The sequence below is a fragment of the Pyxicephalus adspersus genome, chromosome 5 (genome assembly GCF_032062135.1).
Source record: "Pyxicephalus adspersus chromosome 5, UCB_Pads_2.0, whole genome shotgun sequence".
NCBI classification, from domain to species: domain Eukaryota; kingdom Metazoa; phylum Chordata; class Amphibia; order Anura; family Pyxicephalidae; genus Pyxicephalus; species Pyxicephalus adspersus.
Genome location: NC_092862.1, coordinates 86,379,912 through 86,403,036, shown reverse-complemented (window position 1 = coordinate 86,403,036; position 23,125 = coordinate 86,379,912). Strand labels below are relative to the sequence as shown.

The 23,125-nt window shown below is 40.4% G+C and overlaps 1 protein-coding gene across 1 annotated transcript in view; it reads left to right on the top strand.

The window, feature by feature from the left end:
- The window catches only part of SDHA (succinate dehydrogenase complex flavoprotein subunit A), a 160,783-nt gene that overhangs the window by 47,345 nt on the left and 90,313 nt on the right, over positions 1–23,125 (top strand). The window contains exons 4-5 of the mRNA XM_072412019.1: positions 3,688–3,831; positions 13,857–14,021. Coding sequence (XP_072268120.1) covers positions 3,688–3,831; positions 13,857–14,021 — 309 coding nt within the window. The remainder of the gene's footprint in view (positions 1–3,687; positions 3,832–13,856; positions 14,022–23,125) is intronic.

The window sequence follows — 23,125 nt, the reverse complement described above, 5'->3', positions numbered from 1 at the left end:
CTAGGTGCCTAGCAGTTGCCAGAAGTCACTCAGAAGGGGTAAATGTTTTTTGCTGCTAATATGAACTAAGCCTAACTTGTTACACCACATTCATTTTACTATTACACTACTACAAAGGAATAAACTCCTAGAACTTAGAACACTAGGAAGTTGGGTCACAATACAGGGCATAGGACAGTTGTGGCAAAATACATAGAATAGAAAAATTGGATATACTAACGGGGCAGGCATTACAAAGTTGTAACAAATAATTGGGAGAAGGTAGAACACTGAAAAAATAAGAGGTTACTGATTACCCATGGCATAAAGAACTGGGAGCACTAAATTTGCCGTGTTTTGCCACACCCCCTTTTTTACCACCCGGCTACAGCTTCCTACCACCCGGCTGAAAAAAATTTCTGGGGAGAACACTGTCACTATATTAACACAAAACACACTCTTCCCTGATTTTACTGAAGCTCACACAATTTTGATTTCTAAAGAGGGCAGGGATCCACTACTAGTATCATCCTATAGACCGATTTCCCTACTTAATTGTGACTACAGAATATTAGCCAAAAAAATACAGACTGCATGGCTAACAGACTGCAATGTTTCTTGCCATCTATACTTACTTTACACCAGCTGGGCTTTGTAAAAGGGAAAAACTCCACGTTAGGGGTGCGCTCTGCAAAAGCAGCAACAATAGTAGCGGCAAAACCAAACCTCCCTAAATTAATGCTAGTAGGCCTGGATGCTGAGACATAGGCCTGGATTGAGCATTTGGTCAGGTTTTCACATCATTTATTCCTAATACATTTACAACTCTCCAAAAACAAAACTTTTTATAAATGACAATTTGTCGGCTCCGGTGATTGTTTAGCGGGACCCGCCAGGGATGTCTACTATCCCCTATTTTGTTTAATCCAGCATTGGACTCTTTGTTGCGTCTTCTAGAATTTTGAATATATTTAGACTGTAAACAAAGTGTTTAAAATACCGGCCTTTGCTGATGGCCTACTTCTGTACATAAGTAAACCGAAAAGGAGCTTGCCGGCTGTTGTTAAATTGCTGCAACAATATGGAACCATATGGGGCTTATGCAATCAATTTAGATAAATCAAAGGCACTATATTTAAATAAATACACTAAGCCCAATTGGCGCCAGCAATACCCATTTGTATGGGGTAAACACAAACTTAAATATTTGGGCGTTATGATACCCAAATATCACTCCAGACTCTACTACTTTAATATCCCCCCCTCTTGAAGATCCCTTAAAGAACAGCTACTAAAATGGGCCAAATTGCAGCTCTCCTATGTAGGACGCATAAATCTAATTAAAATTATCATATTTCCAAAAATACTATACATCCTGCAAATGTTAGCAATTATTATTCAACAAACCGATCTCCAAGATATCTATAAAGCAATTCCGGCTTTTATCTGGGCAGGAAAGAAAGCTAGACTGGCTATGTGTATACTCCAACAACTGGTTAACCATGGAGGGCTTCATTTCCCATATATTGAATTATATAATTGGAAACAATTTCCAGATATATTAGAGACTGGATACACGGTACTGCCTATTAGCTAATTTTTCCCTAGAACAACAATTAATCCCAAACAGCCATCTTCTTAACCTTCTGCATATGCACAAGGAATTACTTCCTCCAGAAGTTGTCCAAAAACCTCTACTTTACTTTTGCTGGTATGTCTGGCACAAAATCAGATACAAATTCTCTTTAAACAGCCATTCATCCCTATTACTTCCATTGTGGATAAATTGGGATTTCCCTTGGATAACCTTGGAGAACCCTAAGGGAAGGACCAGGGTGACCTGCGAGTAATGAAATTGAAATCAGTAGTCAATACTTTGTCCCGCAAGGTCATCTCGCAGTCCGCTATTGCTACACTGTTTCCCCTTTCTTGGACTACTGTCCTTTACATATCTACAGCTGAACTCTTATGTAAAATCGGTGTTTAAGAATCTATCCTCCACAGATTGGTCCAGTTCATTGGAAAAATTATGGACCGTGCCATCACTGAAACATATAACACCTATAGAACTGTGTTACATTATGAAAACAGAAATACTGGGCTGTGTCGATGGTTCAAACATTTTCCAGAGCTTACCCCCACATGATATACTAATATATTTTTGCAGAGCTTAGAAGTCATTGTCCTACTCAATGTATGGGGAAATGACTCTGAAACTTTACCACTATCTATATATTTCACCTAAGCGTTCTTACCAGATGGGTCTCAGTCCTTCCTCGCAATGTTTAAAATGTGGCGTTTTGGAGGCAGATCTATATCATATGCTGTGGGACTACCATTCTCCATAACTGGATTACTGCAAAACCCCCCTTCACTTGCACTATTTTTGGAAAAACTGTGGTTTGTTTTTGAGATGGAATGGGTTGAAGCTTCTCTGGACAAGGAAACACGGGTGGAGGTTTTTTTTTTGGAGTTTGGGAATCATACATAGCTACATTATCTTTGGATACGAGAAAAAGAGTTTGCAAGACCTTTGAACAAACTGCATGGTATGTCTACTGTCTTCAGGACAATGATCCTCCAATTGTTTGCTTATTGTTTTGTTATTTTTATGCTCTTATAATTTGTAACACTAGCAATATTTGATTGTAACTTTGTCAACCAGCGATTTCCATTGTTTGTGATATTTACTATGCCGCAACCTTACTGTTTTTGTTTTGTTTTGCATATTGTATTATTTCCTCTCGAAAAATTAATAAAAATATATTATAAAAGAAAAAGTTTTCATGCAAAAACATGTAACCCTTTTTTGCATGGAAATACGGACAGTATTAGAATGTTAGGGGGGTTAATGTTATTCGAACTTAGATTTTCAGCCTCAGATTGAAGCTTTACAAACTGAAAAATATTTTTGACCACTCAAGGTGAAAAGTCTGTATGGTGGGCTGCTCATAAATTATTTTGAAAATTGTTAGTGGTCTGGATAGTTTCTTTTTTTCCTTCTACACAAAGTTTGGCCTTAAGCTTGCTGCCAATTTAGTGACCTATTATAGTTCTTACTTTGGGGGTGATTGGCTTCCTCCAGAAAATATTTTGGTGCATCTCTGGTATACCAAAACCAGGCAAATATAGCTTCTCCATTGCCAATTGTTAAATTCCTAACCAATCCGTTATGACCAAAATACAACCTGTAATTGGGACAGAGACCCCATAGGGTAGGCTTCGATCAATCTCCAAAGGCCTTTAATAGTCTTGCGTGGGGTTATTGGGTTTTTTTGTACAAATACTTTCAGCCTCAAATGATTCTCAAGAAATCAATTTCTGCTGTTTTTTTCCAAAAGAAACTGATATTAAGCGTACTTTTGACACTCAATGGTATTGCAACAAACTAATGACTGTGGTTTGGAGGGAAAAAAGTTTTTAGGCACGATTAAGTTACACTACTACTACTTTGCTTTAGTGGCTAAATGTTGGGCTATTCTAGCAAGCATTGCCGTGGGTTTGATGGATTTCTTTTCTAAGTATGTACACCCTTGTTTTGTTTTAGGCTAACCTGTTCTTGTTAGAGGTTGAATATATTTTGATTTGACAAAATTCCCTGGTGTCATTAAGAAAGAAGACTGAAAGTCTTAGGTTTGTGACAGGTTTGTTTACATATGTTGACTCTTCTAGCTTTGACACCTAGCTTTGCTTATTTTGTTTTCTCAGGGAGGAATAAATGCAGCATTGGGAAATATGGAAAATGATGACTGGAGGTGGCACTTCTATGACACAGTTAAGGGATCTGACTGGCTTGGTGATCAAGATGCCATCCATTATATGACTGAACAAGCACCTGCATCAGTTGTTGAGGTAAGTGTTTGACAGGATGGGAAGGGGACTGGTGTTAAAAAAAAATTTGAACTTTATAAATCAATGGAACATAGCTGATCAGAAAATATTGGCATCTAAAAGATGCAATGCCACATTCCAGTTAGTTGAATTCATATTTTATGCGGAAAAACAGGACTTTTTAGGCATAAAGTAAAATTTAATGATAAATATTTTAATATTAAACAATTTTAAAGCCACAATAAAAATTTGTACGATTGTTTGTACAGCATAAACAATATCACAAACAAGTATTATCACAAATTCTTTTCCTGAAGGCTGAAACAGGGATCTCTTTTTAACATACCGTCTCTTAATTGTAGTATTCTACAGGGACGCGTTTCGTGACTATAAAGTCGCTTCTTCAGGATGAATCAAAAGATTTAGAGACCTACGATTTACAAACATGATATATAATCAACAACATATATAATACTTCCAATTCTAAACAATGTATAAGATATCAGTTTTACAAATTATTTTACAAATAATTTTAACATTATACTCACTACTGTGCAACACTGATAACCAAAATGCAATAGACTACTTTATCAAATTCTAAATTTTTATCCAACCAATTTTCAGCTGGATAAAATAGTCTATTGCATTTTGGTAATCAAGGAAATCAAGTCATGGCAGATAGCCATAATCCAACTCAAAAAGTATTAAATACTTTATTCTGTTAAAAATAAAAAAAAAAACAGTTTGTGCAAATGCGATTTTACATTTTCTTCAAATTAAAAAAATTGCATTGGATGTTTCCACTTTTTTGATAAAATTTCTATTGATTACAGATTTGAATGTTTGCGGTAGCATCTACTTTTTAAACCTTATGTTTACACTATAGACTTGTTTATTTTTTATTTATTTTTTTTTCAGGTATAATTAAGTACCTCAGTTTATATTTGAGCACATACCCTATGTCTGGTGATCCTGCATTGTACACCACTAAAATGTGTTGGGCTAATTTAATGAAGGAGTTGCTTTTAGTAGGCAGTAGTGAAATAACCGTGTTGAGTTCACTGGTTATTTGGGGTGTACTGGGTCATTGGGGTATTAAAGAGTGTTTAACAAGTCTTGAGGGGAGACCTGAGGCTTGCAGGTAGTTTTTTCATAAAGTCTTCCTTGGGTGTAGTTAATGGAGATCCTGATGCATTATGTAGGTTGTATAGGTTACTTTAAAATGTGTGAAATTAATTTGCGATGTCCACTGAGGAATGGGGAGCCAAGATTGAGAGGAGAGATACTAGAAATAAAAGTGTGGGATGCTTGGCTCTTGAGAGTACGAGATGAGGCTCTACCACATTTGTTAGCATGTTCATAGATAAAGTGGAGCCTCAAGGGTCACAATTTCTAAATGGTGACGCTTTTTCAAATGTGTAGTTAGCTTGGCTTGTCCATCTTTTTTAAATCTATGGCCCTGTTGAATAAAAAGCCCTCCGGTTAAAGCATTTTAGGTTTCCCAGATAGTCATTGGATTTACCTCTGGAACACAACTGGGCATGAAAAAGATGGAGTACAGCCTCAAGCATGTTGCATATTTCAGGTGACGGTAGGAGGCTTTCAATGAAATTCGAGTGTGGTAACATTCAGATGGGTGTTGAAATAACCAAATAATATTGGAGCAGCTTTTTGAGTATCTTAAGTGTTAAGAAGGCTTGTGTGTGACCTTTTGAATGGGTCCCAAGCAAGGTTGAAGCTGCCTTCCAGAATTTGCGTGTCCTCACACAAATTCCACAATTCACAGTAACTTCTCCAAAAAGATTGTAAAAAGGAATGTAAGTATATATTTACTAGAGTGAACAAATTGGGCTGTATCTACCTTCAGGCTCAGACCACAGAAAAAATAGAGCACACAAGAATTTTAGCAAGAAATATGCTGTCAATTGAGAGAAGAACCATGTTATCGCACTTGAAAGTGACAATTTTGAATAGTAGCAATTTAATTTTGTGCTACTTGATATGGCTGAAAGCAGAAAATACCCATCTCCAATAAACACATATTTCATCCAAAGACCATCAGGTGGGTAAAATTTTTGGCTCTTCGTCCCAGGAAGATAAGCTGGAGTGGCAATACTTTTTACGCAAATCCCTGAATTACTCTTTACTTGACTTGGGGACTGATACAGCGAGTCTCATATTTAAAGTTGCAGTTTTTGTGTTAGGAAAACCCATTTCTTTGTACAGCATATTTACCCAGTAATCCTACTGCCTCCTACCTCCATGAGACCACCTTCTGGATCCTGAAAGACAAAATTGTTGGTGGCTTTACTCTGTAATGCATGGGTTTCAAGACAGACAAAAGCCAATAATGGGAGATCCTGCTCCAATATGTCTTCGCAAGAGAGTCCCACTCTTCTAGATGACATGCTGCGTTCTCTAGGTTTTTCATTACTATGCTCATTACTCTCAAGTACACTGTTCTTTTTTCAGGATAGATTGCATGTTTTGTTTGCATTCTGTATTCTCCTGTGCGTTAGCTGTAGAAATTCATGGAATTGTCATATCAGGTCACTCACCACAATCATTGATCATGCAAGACCACTTGCCTTGACTGTTTCTTTTCAGAATACTACAAGATACCTGAAGAAGCAGCTCTGTCCACTCTCCACAATTTTTTCAATGCCATTTGGATTGGTGGAAACCTCCTGCAATCTAGGCTGGACCCCACTCGCCTCGCTCAGCACTCATTTCTCTTGTCATTGTGGATACAAACATTCTTGTAGAAATATTCGCTGAACAATTTTTGTTTTGCATGCGCATTTGATTACTCCCTTTAAGGGTAAGCTTCATCATCGGTAGATCAGTCACTATCAATATTAGAAAAGTCTTTGCAGTTTAGGAATCTGCCAAACTTCTCCGTGCAGAAGAGGTAGCCAATGTCCCGCTTGGTGCCGAGAAGGCATTTAAGAATGTCAATCTCCAATGGCTGTTTATAGTATTAAGCAAGATGGGATTTACTGGTTGCATACTTGAATACTTCTGGAAAACTTTTTATACCATCCCCCACGGGTAGGATTACCACTACTGGCTTGCTTTCAGACCCTTTTTTACTACAAAAAGGCATCTGTTAAGGGTGTCCTCCTTCCCCTTTGCTGTTTAACATACAGTTGTGTTCAAAATAAAAAAAAAAAGCAGTGTGTTAAAAACTCAAAGCTCAAAATCCCTATAATAGCTTTTATAATAATTTCCATAAACATAAATGCACTGAAAACGCTACTTTTCCAAATCAAAACATGAAGGAAAAAAATAATCAAATTTGTGTTATTCTTTTACAGAAAGTGAAGAAAATGGAATGTTGGGCTGTTCAATATTTCAAGATTTTGCTTTCTTTTGAATTACTAAACTAATGTTTAGTTGAACTGCAACAAATCTGTTGCATGGAGTCGACCAACTTCTGGAACCTGTGAACAGGTATTCCAGGCCAGGACAATTGGACTATTCTTCTGCATTTCTTGATTTTGCCTCAAACAGCATTTTTGACCTCACCCTACAAGTTTTCTATTGGTTTAAGGTCTGGAGATTGGGCTGGCCACTTCATCACGTTAACCTTTTTGGTCTGGAACAAAGATGGTACTCATTTTCTGGTGTGTTTGGGGTTTATGGTCTTGTTGCAACACCAATTTCAAGATCATTTCCTCTTCTGCTAAAGCAGGGATCGGCAAACTCCAGCTTTTAGGCCAGATACAGGCTACCCTGTAGTTCGTTCTGGCTGATCCAGCCCAATACCAGCCGGTAACCCATGGCTCCTGAGCCATGGGTTGCCGGCCGGATCAGCCAAAGGGCGTTAGGAACTCCGGGAGCCGCCAGAGCTCCGGTTCTTCCTCCTTGCTGTGGCTCCCCTATTTACTGCGGCCGGCGTGGATACTTATGCCCCAGTAAATAGGGAAAGCTCCCTGAAGGGAAATCCCTTTCCTCCGCAATGCATAAGGAAGAGAGGGATTTCACTTCAGTAGATGTTCCCTGGTGGTGGGCGGAGCCATTAGGGCAGGACTCCGACCTAGTGTGCTCCAACCCCTGAAATAGCCTAGTGGCCATAAAAGTTTGCCGACCCCTGTGCTAAGGCATATCCTCTAGGATTTTTGTGTAATCATTTGATCCATCATCCCTAGTATGAGAAACATCCCTATGTCATGATGCTTGTGTCCCATGCTTCATTGCCTTTACAGTGAACTGTGACTTGAATTCAGTGTTTGGGGGTTGTCTAACAAACTGTCTGGGGCCCCTGACCCAAAAAGTACAGTCTTGCTTTCATTAGTCCACAAAATTTTGCGTCTTTTTGCTGATAGCTTGGCCTTCACATCGTCTTCTAATTGTAGCAGTACTCATAGGTAACTTTAGACCTTCTTTAGTAATTCATTTGAGTATCATTCAAATTGATAGAAGAATAGCCAAAATGGCAGTTTTTTTGTTTGTCTGAATTTCAGATTTTGATTCTCATTTCAAAGTGTTTGAGATCATTTTAGCTGAGTAGCCTATCATTGTCTGTACTTTACATGCTTTCTCTTCTCCAATCAACATTTTAATCAAAGTATGATGTTCTTCTCAACAATGTCTTGGATAACTCATTCCAGATCTTCAGCGAGAAATGCACTATAACTAGAATGTACATCTTTTGCTGCCTTCCTTCCTTAAATCAGGGCTATAAATGACATGTTTATTTTTACAGAATTTTTAACCACAATACTTGAACTTCACACTGATATTGTTTTGAACTTAAAATTACACCGAATTGGCAGCATTTATGCGATGACTGTTTCTTTTACTCGCAACCTCGAGTTAACTTGCCACGTATCAATATAATTTCTACCAAAAATGGTCATTGATCAGACTGACTGCAAAAATAAATAAATAAATATATATATATATATATATATATATATATATATATATATATATATATATATATGCACTAGAGGTGGAACCCCTTGGATCTGCCACCCGAGGGTAGTGATCGGTAGATGTCCCACACAGGAAAACAACGCAGCACGCCGGGGATTTGCATTTTTTTTGGCACGTATGAAGCTAAACAGAACTTGGTTCTTGGGGGGGGGGGGAACAGTGATGCTTTTTACATTCATGAATAAAGTCCTTTATCAGTTTAGGCACTTGCTGATTTCAGACTTTAAGAGTTGAACTTGGTGATTTAGAACTGTAAAGGGAAACTTTAATTGTTCCATCATAAGGTCAAGGCGTAATGTAATAAACATGCGACATCCAAAATGTATTATAAAATGTGGAGAAACTTCCGCTTCTGGTGCCTGATGGATTAGCAGCACAGCTGCAGGCTCTGTCCAACACCACTCTACGGTCTATTCGTCTTGTAACAGCCCCCCAAAGCCACTTACCAGTGCCAGCTTCTGCTAAGCACGAAAAAAATGGATCGTTTCCTGACTGGTATTCCGCTGATAGGTAGCAAAAATCTGCATAAGAAGCTGACCCCGCGGCCCCCCAAGATGGCGGGGCTGGAAATCATACCACATGTACGTGTAAAGGAGTCGGATGGAGAGTCTCGTTACTCAGGAACACAAATGGGCATAGACTAATGTACTGGCGAAAGCTTAAGGCGGACGTGGCACATATTATTAGCGAGGCCCTACAATAACACATTATTGAGTCGCTGGCCTCCCACTCCAGTCGCCTACAGGAAGCGGAGCAAAGAATCAACTCCTTGGACACTTCAACACAATCACAGGAAGTCTCCCTGAATGAGGTGGCAAAACAATTGGCGAAACTAACAGAAAAAGTGGATGGTCTTGAGAATCAATCCCGGAGGAACAACCATTTGAGAATTATCGGTGCCCCGGAATCGGTGAGTGCAGAGGAATTGAACCACCTATGCTCCATAGTAATCCTACATGTACTTGGGCTACCTCCCCCCTATAAAGCAGAAAGGGTGCATAGAATGAGGCCCCCATGCAAGGGGAGAAATAAAGATCACCTATTGATTGTACGTTTCAGTGATTTTCAAGATCGCCAACGTATTTTACAGGCTTAAAAAACCCAACAAGCCTTATTTGCATCAAGCCGAAAGCTTCTCTTTGCTGATTACTCGGCAGAACTGACCCAAGATTCGCAAGTCTTTAACACTGATTTGCCCGTGACTGGTTGACATAACGTATAAAATTTGCATTGGCATACCCGGCCACTCTGAGACTGAATTTGCCTGATTTGTCAAAGGCGTCTTTCACGGCAGCAGAGACAGCTAAGCATTTTGTGGAGAGTTTAAAGGAAGGGAGCCAAAGGGATTCATAACAATCAACCTCTTCACCTAGAGGCACAGGATTATTCTCACCAGAATAGCCGACAGGATCAGGTTCTAGTTAAAGAATTGTCATGGCACAACCCGTTGGATGACAAGCGAAGGGCTTCATATTAGATCGATCTGAGTTTTATGTAGTTGGATGACTAGTGTGTTCCAACCTAATAAACTTCAGAGTGGGACTGAACAACGTTGCAAAGAAGAAAAAAAAGCTTAATAAAACGGTTGAGGGAAGCTTTATCCCATGGGGATAGAAAAGGAAGCACTTTATACGTTCTATATGTTCTTTGGCATTTTGCTGTAACGTTTGTCTACTGTTCAATTCATGGATATCAAAGATGGCGGATGGGACACAGGATGAAAATTTTGATGTAGAATGTTAAAGGATTATGTACAGCACAGTAACACTCTCAAATACTAAGACACTTCAAGTGGACGTAGCACTATTACAGGAAACTCACCTCACGTAAACGGAATTCCACCTTATGCAGAAGTCTTGGGTGGGCTCCGTGGTCAAAGCCCCCACTAAGGGCCCAAGGTGGGACAGACAATTGTGTTTTCCAATGTTTATGGTCCAAATGTACTTGACAGGTTTTTTGCTAATCTCTCCAGGCAGTGGATATCTGGAGACATCTCTACCCCTTGGAACATGACTTATTCTTCCACTTCTCATTGTGACTAATATCTTAAATTATATGATTTCCACATCAAAGGATGCAGGGTCGCCAAGTTTTTAAAATTTGGCAATAAACCAGGCAGACTACTGGCGAATCTGACAAGGGGGAGGGGCCCGATTGACCATAAAACATGTTTAAGGGCCGAGATGGGTCAACTAATTCATTCCCCAGGGGGGTATTAAAGACATCTTTATGAGATTAGCTCGTTCTACCAAGTATAGGAAACGGAGATAGATGATTGTGAGTTTCTTGATAAGATTAAACTAACATATCCTAATTAGGAGGATCATCTCTACCTCAATAAGCCAGTCACCCTGGAAGAGGTCTTAACAGTGATCAGTAATCTCCCAAGGTCTAAAGCCCCAGGGCCTGATACCTTTAACACTGATTTTTATAAATCATTGGCTCCAGACTTAGCATTGCTGTTTACTGATCTCTTCAATCATATCCTAGACTGCCAGGAATACCCCCTATGGTGGACAATGCTTATATTTGGTAATCCAAAAGATTTATGGATTCTGGATTTATGCAACATTTAGACATATGACCCTACTGGATCCACCTCTCCAAGGCCCCTTTATTAGTAAATGGGAATCCTTCAGACAGCATGCCTAAAATGTGCAGTACATCATCCTAACTTTTTTTTTTTATCTGGTATGGCTCTGCCTGGCCATCCAGAGTTTCTGGAAGGACTCGCTGAGTTACATGACAATATAGGGAACCAGACTTGTGTCCCATCATCTGTCTCCTACACAAAGTAGAATCCACAGACCCGAAACATCAAAGGGGGCTGTTTAGATGGGAAATTTTGTTTACTAGCTATTAAGAAAGCTATGCTGACGCGGTTGATATCATTTTACCTCAGCCACTCAGGAGATAAGGGCAACCCTCCTTAAATTAATGTCCATTGACAAATTTAACGCTTTGTGTAATAGCGAAACACTAGACGTTTCTTTCAAACTTGGTCGACGTTTATCTCAACAGAACTGACAAGGGATCAATTGACAAGGGTTGATTGTAAAATTGATATATCTATTCAAACATACCAGTAGTATTATACAGAACAAAAAAATGGTTCATTAGGGGCCCTATATGTACCATCATAAGAAATGCTAATTGTAGTAACAAGAAAACTAAGCAAACCGTGGTCTCAAGGCATTCGAAAATAATGTATGTAAAGTGCTATTCTTCTCTGTATGTTCTGAACAGCAAGATTCAACGCCAATGTGAGTTGTATGTGTTGTTTTGCTGTTTAATGTGTTATCTGTCGATCTCTTTGTTTATATGTAAGAAGGGTTTGTTAATACATGTGTGGTTAGTGAATCTTTTACTGTTGGACTTTAATTCTCTGACAATGTATTATATTGATGTATTGTCATTAAAATAAGGCAAAATAAAGATAAGCAGAGAAGCTGGGATTTTTACGGCAAACAATAGAAAAAGTTTTTTCTTCTTCTTTTGTTTGCTCTAAAATAACAGCTAACCTTGTTTATTCTTGCATTGAGGTAACTTTTCTCCATGTTTCATAGAATGAATATATTTATTGTACTTGAAAATGTAAGGCTTCTTGTATTTAAAAATTATCCTGAAGTTTTTTTTTTTGTTTTTTTTTAGCACTTTTATTTCTTTGTCGTAGTTTGTTTCTAACAGAATTATCTTTGAAGTTTATTTTCAAAAATTAGGGGAGAACATAAAACAAACAGTCGGATTGATGATTCCACTAATAGAAGGTCATAAACATTGTTTCACTATCCTTTATTATCAGTTCTCCTCTGCTACTGCCAACAGTACAAAATAAATTACAAACTTTCAGTCCTTTTGTATTGTCTGTGTTTGTGCAGGCACATCACTGACTCAGGGGATACAACTCTGTAGAACCATACTCATTGTTTCACAGAGACTAGTGCAAAATTTACAAATAGCATGTTAACAGAATAGTAAACTTGAGCAGGTATGGGGGATTTTTCATCTCACAGCACTCCCTAACACTCACTGTATCAGCACAATTGTATGCATACCACCCTACACATGCGTATGTCCCCACATGAAGATAAGATTAAATGACTGACGGGATCAAAAGCAAATAGTTTAAATGCGTGAGACAGGGCAGCATAGATGGGTAGTAGTTGGCTAGATGATCCTTGTAGTCCATTAGACAGGAAATAAGGTGGACTAGATATCTCCTGTGGTTTCTAATGCTTATGTGAAACTCACAACATGCTGGAAAAAAGGATATATTGCTTTCAACACTGTCTAGTGTACAAACTTAAAAAAATAAAAATCCTACTCTAGAGTGTAGCTTTATTAGCCTACAATGACTTGTTCTGCCACCTAGTGGCCAATTGCCAAATGTGCACAGCTGTCACAATAGAAAATGCTATAATTATAAATTAAATTGTGGACGAATTTAGAGCAAATTGACGGGAATAATTTATAAATGTACCCCAATAAATTCTTTTCCAGCTCTGTCACAAGACATACAGCTTGAATGTATTGGGAAGACATTGACAGTGCTGGAAAACAGCACTACTGCTCCACATGCTACCTAAACTATGAACAGCACACATGCTGCCTGTCTTAGACTGGCAGTTGTCAGCTTTCCGCACCTGTACTGTCTTGGTAGTAAGTTGCTGGAGAAGGATCATGGTGAGGACTTGCCACCATTGGGAAAACCTAAATATCTTTACATTATGGCACATTATGGCTCCTGAAACTCTCTTTATACATCTGCCACTAATTTTTCTAGGTTTTTCCATGTTTGCTGCCCAGGTGAAGAGATTACTTGAACTAAATGTAATATTGTCTTTATAACACAAAATTTAGAGATTGTGTTTTGCATTCACCTAAATTACCTATATTGTGTTTGTATCCACTAATACTGATGATTTGTAAAGATATACAAATAATTGTGACTACCATCATTTCATTTAAAAAGTCTTGCTTTCATAATACGTATGTGGGGTGCCTAAACATTTCAATGTTAATAAATAAATAAAAAACGCTACCAATCTTAAATGGCTTTACCAAAAAGACCTATTCACATACCCATTTTTTTTTTTATTTAACAGTTGGAAAACTATGGAATGCCTTTCAGCAGGACAGAACAAGGAAAAATTTACCAACGTGCCTTTGGGGGCCAGAGTCTAAAATATGGTAAAGGTGGACAGGCGCATCGCTGCTGCTGTGTGGCAGACCGGACTGGACATTCATTACTGCACACGTTATATGGAAGGGTAAGGATTTTTTTTTTATTTATCGCATATGCATTTGTTTTGAACATTATACTGAGATCTAAACAATCTCTAAAATATGGCCACATTTATAACGCAGCAGTTTAAATTCACTGCAGCAAATCACTTTTTTCTTTTTTTGGATTCCAAGGCTGTTGCAGACTAAAAGAACTTGGTTTTCTGTGGGTCAACGTTTCCTTACAAAAAGAAAGATGTTTTATAATACTGGACATTTCCAATGGCAGTCAAAAAGATCTGCCCATGAGCCATGCATTATTATAGAGATCTACATCTGTAGCCATTCCAATTTGGAAGGTTCTGGAAGGAGAGATTATAGACTCTGTGGAAGAGACAAAATATGAATATATTGAATATGATTAATAATCTGGATATAGAAAGGTGGGGGAAATATTTCAGCTATTTAGACAGGCCTGATGTGGTTTAAGTATAATGAGCACAGTCCCACAGCATGCAAAGTATGGTACATGAAAATTCGCCGTGGTGGAGTGTAGGGGGGCTCTGAGCATGGAGTCAAGGGTATTAAGCCCAATCACAAAGACCCAGGGAGTTGATGACAGCTGTTGCATAGGAAATATTTTGCAATAAAAGGTAAAGGGAAGAAGGGGGCTGTGGGAGTCTAGAGGAGAGTGCTTGCAAGGAGGGTACCCTTTTTGCTGCACAGGTCTCAAGTCCCAAATTGTCAAGATGCCCCCCTCTTACCAGCAGCAAAGTTTCTTGGGTGCAGCTAGCACAAAATCAGGGTTGCCACCAAATTTAAAGAAAGAGCGAATGATGACTGTGGAAGTGGGAGCGGGAGCATAGCCTGTGCTATTGTCACGTATAACAGGGAGGGGAGGGTAACAGAAAGGTGTATTAACTACTAGGCCTCAAATGACTAGGGAAAAGGGAATGGTCACCCCTTGCAGACACCCTAATCAGGCCCTAACTCCTAACCGTATGAGCATCCCCTGATGGTAGGAATGCTCATACTCAGGAACCTAGGCCCTACTAGCCTGTAAAGCCCTGGCAGTAGTGGCTGGCTTGAGACTGCTGGTTCCTTCCCCTATGAAGGACCCAGTGTCTCCCTGAGGCCTAGTAAACAACTAAATAACATAAAAAACACCAAAACACCAAAAGTAAAGCAACTTATCTTATAGCAGATATCAACAGGAACACAGGATGACTCAACACTCCAGCTATTCACAATCCAGCAGTGAATATCAACCGCACAGCATGAAGTGTGAGGCCAGACTAAATGGAGGAGCAGTAATGACCAGCAGCTGCACCTGATGCAAGGGGAGTGGTCATTACAAACAAGAAAACAGAAACAAGTAAAAACAAAGAGGCTGTCAGATAATCTCACATGCAGCTTGTCTGACAGATCCTCAAACTTCTGTCACGGAAGGGACCGTGACAGCTATAGCGAGCAATGGGAAAACAGAAGGTGGTTTCCAGTGACTGATTTGGGGAGATGCTCTTTGTGCATGTGCAGAGTTGCTAGGGGGTGATGAGAGCACAAGAGAAAGATCATTGCATAACCTATGAAGATGTATTATGTATGCAATCTTTAAGGATTCTCGCTAATGCTGCCAGACTATAAGGTTCCTCACCCAGAATATTTTATTAGGAGAGACCTTGGAAACATTGTGTGCTATGTGGAACCACTCCTCCAGCTCTCATGTGTTTTTCACATCCGCTTCCCCATAGTTTCATATAGGAGGGCTTGGAGGAGGGGGCTGACAAAGCCAAAAACCATACAGATCTGTGGCCTATGCAGTCATTCATGGTCTTACAGGTAGCAGAGTTTCCCTGTAGCGAAGAGGGAAGTAAGTCGAACAAATAGGGTTGTGTTTGTCTGCCCCAAACTAGTAACCAGTACTGTAAAGATGGGTATGAAATCTTGGGCCGCAAACGAGAAGAGATCTGCATAAAGGTTGCAATTGCAGGCTTAGAACAAGTTTGAGCCTCTATATCTACCAGTTGGGGGTTTCTGAAAATTAAAGTACTTACAGGAAAATGGAGCCATGTTGGCTGCCCTATGGTAATATCAAAAGAGAGGGATCCCCATGCTCAAGGACAATGATAGTTGCAAGATTTAATTGGCTCACCTTATGACCCCAGATGAATTCCATTACCTTAGTTTGAAATAGGGCTAGAATGTCTCTTGGTATGGGGGAGGGTACTCCAGATGTAGATTAATTTTGACTGCTGCAATTCTACCCAGCCATGATGGGCAAATATCCACCAAGATCTTTCTGAATTAGAGGCCCATTGATAAAGTGCTGTAGCTGGGGGTGAGTCTAATCCCCAGGTATGATAAAGAGTCCTTATACTATTCAAAGCCAAGGGCCTGTTTCAGGGAGGAAATCGTGTTACGGTCTAGATTAATGTTTATGGCCATTGCCATTAACAAAAAAGTGCACAACGACGCCAATGAATGAGGAATGTTGCTGGAAATGAACGACCGACCCAGCGGAACTGATTGGGCAACGATCGTTTGCTATCTATTGTGTGACTGTCACGTATGGAGAAACAGGACCACTAGGGGTCGCTATGGCTTGCACGGAGGTGGTGTGACCCCTGAGAAGGGCAGAGGCAGAGAGTCTAAGCAGTAACCAGGTCTTCTCCAGAGCCCCTGATAGTGAGGATGTTGCCCTGCTGGTTACTGCCGGGTTGCAGACCTTGGACACACCAAGGTGGGCAAAACACGGTAACGAATCACAAAACAGTAGTATAGTCGAGGAATGCCAGAATCGAGGCAGGCAGCAAGCAAGAGAGGCAAGTTCACATGCCAGGGGTAAATTTCTAGGGATCCAGGGGACAGACACTAGTGACAGAAGGGCCGCTGCGGGCATAGGAGACACTGGAAGCAACAGGAGGCACAGGTGACTCGGGGATATCCACAAACAGACAGGAACACTGGAATAGCACAGGGAAGTTGGCTGGGGACCAACAGTGTGGAAAATGACGGGTTAACGCTGCAGCTGGACTAGCTCAGGGGCTCGGCACAATGGAGACACTTTGCACGAACACAGAGTGCAGTGTGTGAGCTAGCTAAATAGCCAGGGCTGGTAAAGAGGCTATTTTCTGATTGTCCAGCAGATAGGACGGAATTGATAAAGCTTGTAAACAGTGGCACGTCCAGCATCAGAACTGCCTGCAGAGGAGAGGCGTCGGTGCTTTAGAGGTGAAGAGGTAAGTGTGACATTATCCCCCCTTTTACGGGGCCTCCCCACCCACCGAGGTCCAGGTTTCAAGGGAAAGCGGAGGTGGAACTTTTTAGCCAGAAGAGGGGCAGACACATCTGCAGCAGTGACCCACGATCTCTTCTCAGGGCCAAAACTTTTCCAGTCTTTCAGATACATGCACTTTTTACGAGAAATTTTGGAATCCAAAATTTGATGGACTTCATATTCCTGAGAAGAATCAGTTGCAGGAGTACCCAGTGGAGAGGGACGAGAAAAGCGGTTCAGGACCAACGGCTTAAGTAGAGACACATGGAAAGCATTGGGCAGCTTGAGGAGCAAGGCTTAACTTATACCAAACTGGGTTAAGCTTGGCAGAAATTACATAAGGTCTGATAAAACGTGGGGTAAACTTTAGGGAAGGCACCCTGCAACAAATATTCCTGGTGGATAGCCAGACTTTGTCCCCAGGTTGGAGAAGAGGCACCTTACAGCGATGCTAATCGGCAAACTTGTAATGGACAGCCGACTGCTGTAGGTGCTCTGATATTGAGGCCCAAATACGGTTGAAGTCCCTCTACAGGGCACAGAGTGCGGGTACTCTGGTGATTCCTTGGTGCTGGTGCAAACATGATTGTTGTGAGCAAATTCTGCCCAAGGTAGCAGAGCCACCCAGTCAATCATGGTGGGCAGATACTAGGGCTTGAAAATATTGTTCCAAGGACTGATTGACCCTTTCCGTCTGTCCATTGGTTTGCGGGTGGTAAGCTGACAACTCTGCAGAAATGTCCAAGGATTTGCAGAAGCCTTTCCAGAAACGTGAAGTAAATTGTACCCCACGATCAGAGATGATATGAGTGGGCATGCCATGAAGTCTAAAAATTTCTTAAAGACTGGCACCAATGCTGCTTCCGATGGTAAAGCTGAAAGAAGTACTAAATGAGCCATTTTGGAAAAACGATCTACAACCACCCAAATACCTGTACAACCATCAGAAGGAGGAAGATCAGTGATGAAATCCATGAATAGATGACACCAAGGGTCTGTGGGAAAAGGTAGTGGAAGAAGTTGGGCTTGCAGGGGCGAAGGTGGCGTACTTTGAGCACAGGCCTTGACATAGTCTGTCACATCCTTGTGAAAATTCGACCACCAGTACTGTCAGGAGAGAAATGTAAAGGTTCTCTGTATGCCTGGAGGACCAGAAAACTTGGAGTCATGTGCCCAACATAAGATTTTTGTAGGAAGTTGGGGAGGCACAAGGGTTTCACCAGGAGGGATAGCGTATTCCTGGATAGAGGTCAAGGCCAATATGCGGGTTGGAGGAATGAAAAACTCTGGTTCCGCAGCAGTCCCTGAATCCTGTGGATCAAAAGAGCAAGATGGAGCATCTGCTCGGGAGTTAGCAGAACCAGGTGTAAAGGTAATCACAAAAATTAAGGAGGAAAACAACAAAGACCAACGTGTTTGCTGGGGGTTGAGACGGCAAGCAGACTGCAGATAATGGAGGTTCTTATAAGAATAAGTGAATAAAAAAATAACAAAGATGATGGACTTTGGAAGGGGAAAAATGAATACACCGTGGACCCGGTGAAAATTGTGATCTTGTGAGGAGAACAGTCCAAGAGGAATCGCCATTCTTCTAGAGCTAGCTTGATAGCTAGCAGTTCTCAGTCTCCAATGGAATAATTATTTTCCGCTGGGGAAAACTTCCTGGAAAAGAACGCACATGGGCATCTAGCTCTAGTGGGGGGTCTGGACGAGGATTGCTCTCACTCCAATGAAGGAGGCGTAAACCCCGATGGGGGAAAGGTTTGATAACATCTGGCCTAACAAGTGCTGGACTGGAAAGAAAGGCCTGTTTGAGGGCATGGAAAGCCAGAATAGCTTCAGAGGATTTGCATCCTTCCGTGTTAGAGAGGTGATGAGAGTAACCACCATGGAATAAATCCTAATAAATTGCCGGTAAAAATTGGTAAATCCTAGAAAGCGTTGAGTAGCATTAAGGCCGCAGGGTAGTGGCCAGTTGGAATTGGCTCCAAACTTGTCAGGATCCACAGAGAAGCCCTCTTTGGAAACAATGTAGCCCAGAAAGGGCACTTGGGGCAGTTCGAATAAGTACTTCTCAGCTTTTGCATACAGTCTCTTGTCAGAGGGCTGTTGTAGGGCTAAACGGACATGCTGTCTGTGAGTGGGCAAGTCGGGGAAAAAAAATCAGGATGTCATCCAAGTAAACTACTACACAGGTGTATAGGAGGTCACGAAAAATGTCATTCACAAAGTGTTGGAAAGCAGTGGGAGCATTACAAAGAATAAAGGGCATCACCTGATACTCGTAATGCCCATCTCTGGTATTTAAAGCTGTCTTCCATTCATCCCCCTCCTTGACTTCAATTAAGTTGTACGCTCCCCGGAGGTCTCGTTAGGTGAAAATCTGAGCACCTCGAAGGTGGTCAAAGAGCTCAGGAATTAGCATCCAAGTCTAGCGGTTCTTTATATTGATAGCATTTAAACTATGGTAATCAATGCATGGCCAGAGAGTCCTATCTTTTTTCTGGACAAAGAAAACCCCTGCCCCACCAGGGGAAGAAGACTTGGGTATAAATCCCTGTTGCAGATTTTCTTTGATATATTTGCTCATTGCCTGCGTCTCAGGTAGCCTCAGGTGGTATACTTGACCTCTTGGAGGTGTGGAGTTAGGAATGAGGTCTACCGCGCAGTCATAGGACTGATGAGGAGGTAGTTGCTCAGCTTTGCGCTTGGAAAAGACATCCTTGAAATCCATATATTGACTGGGAATAGATGGTGCAACCTCAGGAGTGAAGAGAACAAGAGGCCTGATAGATGTGAGCTTGGTCAGGCATTTGGAATGACACAAGGAACCCCAAGCTAATATCTCTAGAGTAGATTAGTCCAGCACTGTGTAGTGTAGTTGAAGCCATGGGAGGCCCAGGATGACTGCAAAGGTGGCTTGAGGAAGCACAAGAAAAGGTATGGTTTTGTGATGTAGCGCACCAAAAGACACTTTAATGGGTCTAGTCTGGAAGCGGAGAAGCCCACATGAAAGGAGGGTCCCATCCAGTTCAGAGATACGCAGAGGCTGTGATAATGGCTCCACAGGCCAAGCACATTCCTTGACAAAGGGTGGCTGAAATGAAATTTCTAGCTGCTCCAGAGTTGATGAAGGCCTAAGCTTGCTAAATAGCCAGGGCTGGTCAAGAGGCTATTTTATGATTGGCCAGCAGATAGGACGGAATTGGTAAAGCTTGGTAATAGAGGCACGCCCAGCATCAGAACTGCCCCCATGCGCAGGAGAGAGGCGAGGCGAAAAGGCAAGTGTGACAGTGTACAGTTGTTCAGTGATCAAGGATTGTTCTTTGATACACTTTCTGCTGTACATGTCACTTCCTGCATAGTTCAAACTATCGTATGTAGTGTGTTTACATTATTGGTGGATTATATTTGAGCGATCCTATCATTCCAGCATGTACATAATTGTGCACAATATGATCTTCCAAAATAATTGAAAGGTCGTTTTCTAACGACAAGTATTGCACATGTGTATGTAGCCTAAGATTGGTTGACCAGTAAACTTGATAAACGGCAAACTGTTTAAGGATTTTAAACATGTTCTGAAAATATATATTTTTGGTGAAGTCAGGTACATCATATTGTCATTAGCAAATAACGCACATCTGTGTTCCACCTCTCCAAAGTATATGCTTCGGACATTAGGGGTTAATACGGAATGCTATTGTTAGAGCCTCAATCCTGGGGGGAAAGTGTTGGGGGGGTGACAGCCCTGTCTGTTCTGGTACCTTTTTTTATTCATATATTATCCAATAGAAAACCGCCTATAGAGACATGGGCCTTAAGAAAGTCATATAAATTGGCCAACAATTGTCTTGGCCAAATTCATGCGTTTGAGCACATAGCCCCACACGGGTTTGTCCTTTATATCAAAAGCTTTGTGGAGGTCTATTGATAATAGCGTAGCTGATCTATTGGAACTTTAGTCTCAGTTAGTAATTACTGCTGAAATTAAGTCTATAGACCTTCTGATTTTATCCGGGGTTGGCGTTGATAAGGATGGATATGTGTTGAAGTGTGAAGGAAGTCAAGTGAAGTGACAGTATTTTAGTCATTATTTTAAGATCACTAATGAGAGAGAGATTGGGTGGTAGTTCCCCACTGTGGACAGGTCTTTGCCTGGTTTGGATTTGACACTAATGTGATCTAATATGGAATCTTGTGGAATCTTCAGGCCACCCTGAAGCGTATTGAAGTAGTGAACTAAATGTGGTGCAAGCTTCTACCTGAACTTTTTATAAAGTATAGAGTCAGAAAAACCATTAGGGTCTAGGATTCTGTTCTTTTATTATCAAAAAAAAAAAATTTAAGAACCTTAGTTTAAGGCTCTCAAAAAAAAACAAAAAACTTTGACCTGCCCAGAGGAGGAAGTTAAACTGAGATTAGTCTCTTATTATATTCTCTCAGTCCGGGAGCGTAGTTCCAGATGTGGAGATGGTTTATTTTTGTGGTGGGAGGTTGTTTAAAAAGGAAAGAAAAGAGCGGGGAGGAGTATTTTTCACAGTTTATGCCAAAGTCTCTATCTCTATATCTATCATCTATATATCTATAATAAAAAAAAGGAAGAGATGAGGCTTTTTTTGGTATATTTAAATACAGTTTACTTATAATGTAATATTGTTACCGAGTACAGATTACATGTTATATTCTCATAAAGATTGTCCATTGTTTCAAATAAGTAGCATGTCTCGTCCCTAATGCGTTTTGCCCTGTTGGGCTTCCTCAGGGGACCTTTGAAATTGTAATCATATATAGAACCATCAGCTTAATTTGACAATGTTATCATAAATTCATCAGTGGTATCAATAAATTCATCAGTAACACTGATGTAGCACTTGTTTTTTTTTTTTTTTTTTTTTTTTTTTTTTTTTAACCACGCAAATTTTACATACAATGAAAACATAATGAAATAATAACTTGAATGTACTGTATTTAAATTTCTTTTGTTCATTCAAAGGATTTATTGTTACTCTATGACCTTTTTTTACAGCAAAATGTTTGAAAATTAATCGGGTAAGTGGTTAAGGTAAATATTTACGCCTATAGCTTTTCCTGGAGTGTTCAGTGTTATGACAGTCCCGCTGGATGCTCAACAATAGTCAGCCATCATATCTACATCCCATCTACCCTGATACTGTCCTTGCATGACCTTAAAATCTTGGTGAAATTGTTCTCCTTGCTCATCACTGACTGCACCAAGGTTTTCCATGAAGTTAGAAAGATGGCTATGCAGAAAATGCACCTTGATGCTCATATTGCAACCAAGCATTTTGTAGCTCTCCAAGAGTTTCTAGACAATTTCTGTATAACTATTTGCTCGTGTGTTTCCAAGAAAGTCCTTGAAAATGGCTTTGAATGATAACCAAGCATTCTTTTTGACGTCTGACATTGTCTTAAGTGTTCACACAAGCCTTTATTTTTTCAAATGACAGGGTGTGAAATGCCAAAGTGAGGTACTTGAAAAAGTCTCCTTCAGTTGGCAAAGCTTATAATGAACTTCTGTATCAGACCCAGTTTCATGTGCACAGGTGGGAATATATTATTCTTTCTATCAACAAGTGGCTCATTTAGAATGTTTGGATCACCTGGTTTTAGGTCCGATCTTGGAGACCAATTCCTTTCCATCCAATGCCTCCCATGAGCACTGCTGTCCCACATGCACAGATAACAGGGCAACTTGGTGTATCCGCATTGATGACCAAGAAGGAGGTATACCATTTTAAGGTCAACACAGATGACCCAATTGTGTTGGTGATATTGCAAAAACTCTCAATGACTCTCTTTATGTCTGTTATTCTTCACAAAGAGAAACTGAATGGCCGCTGCAATTTCTCT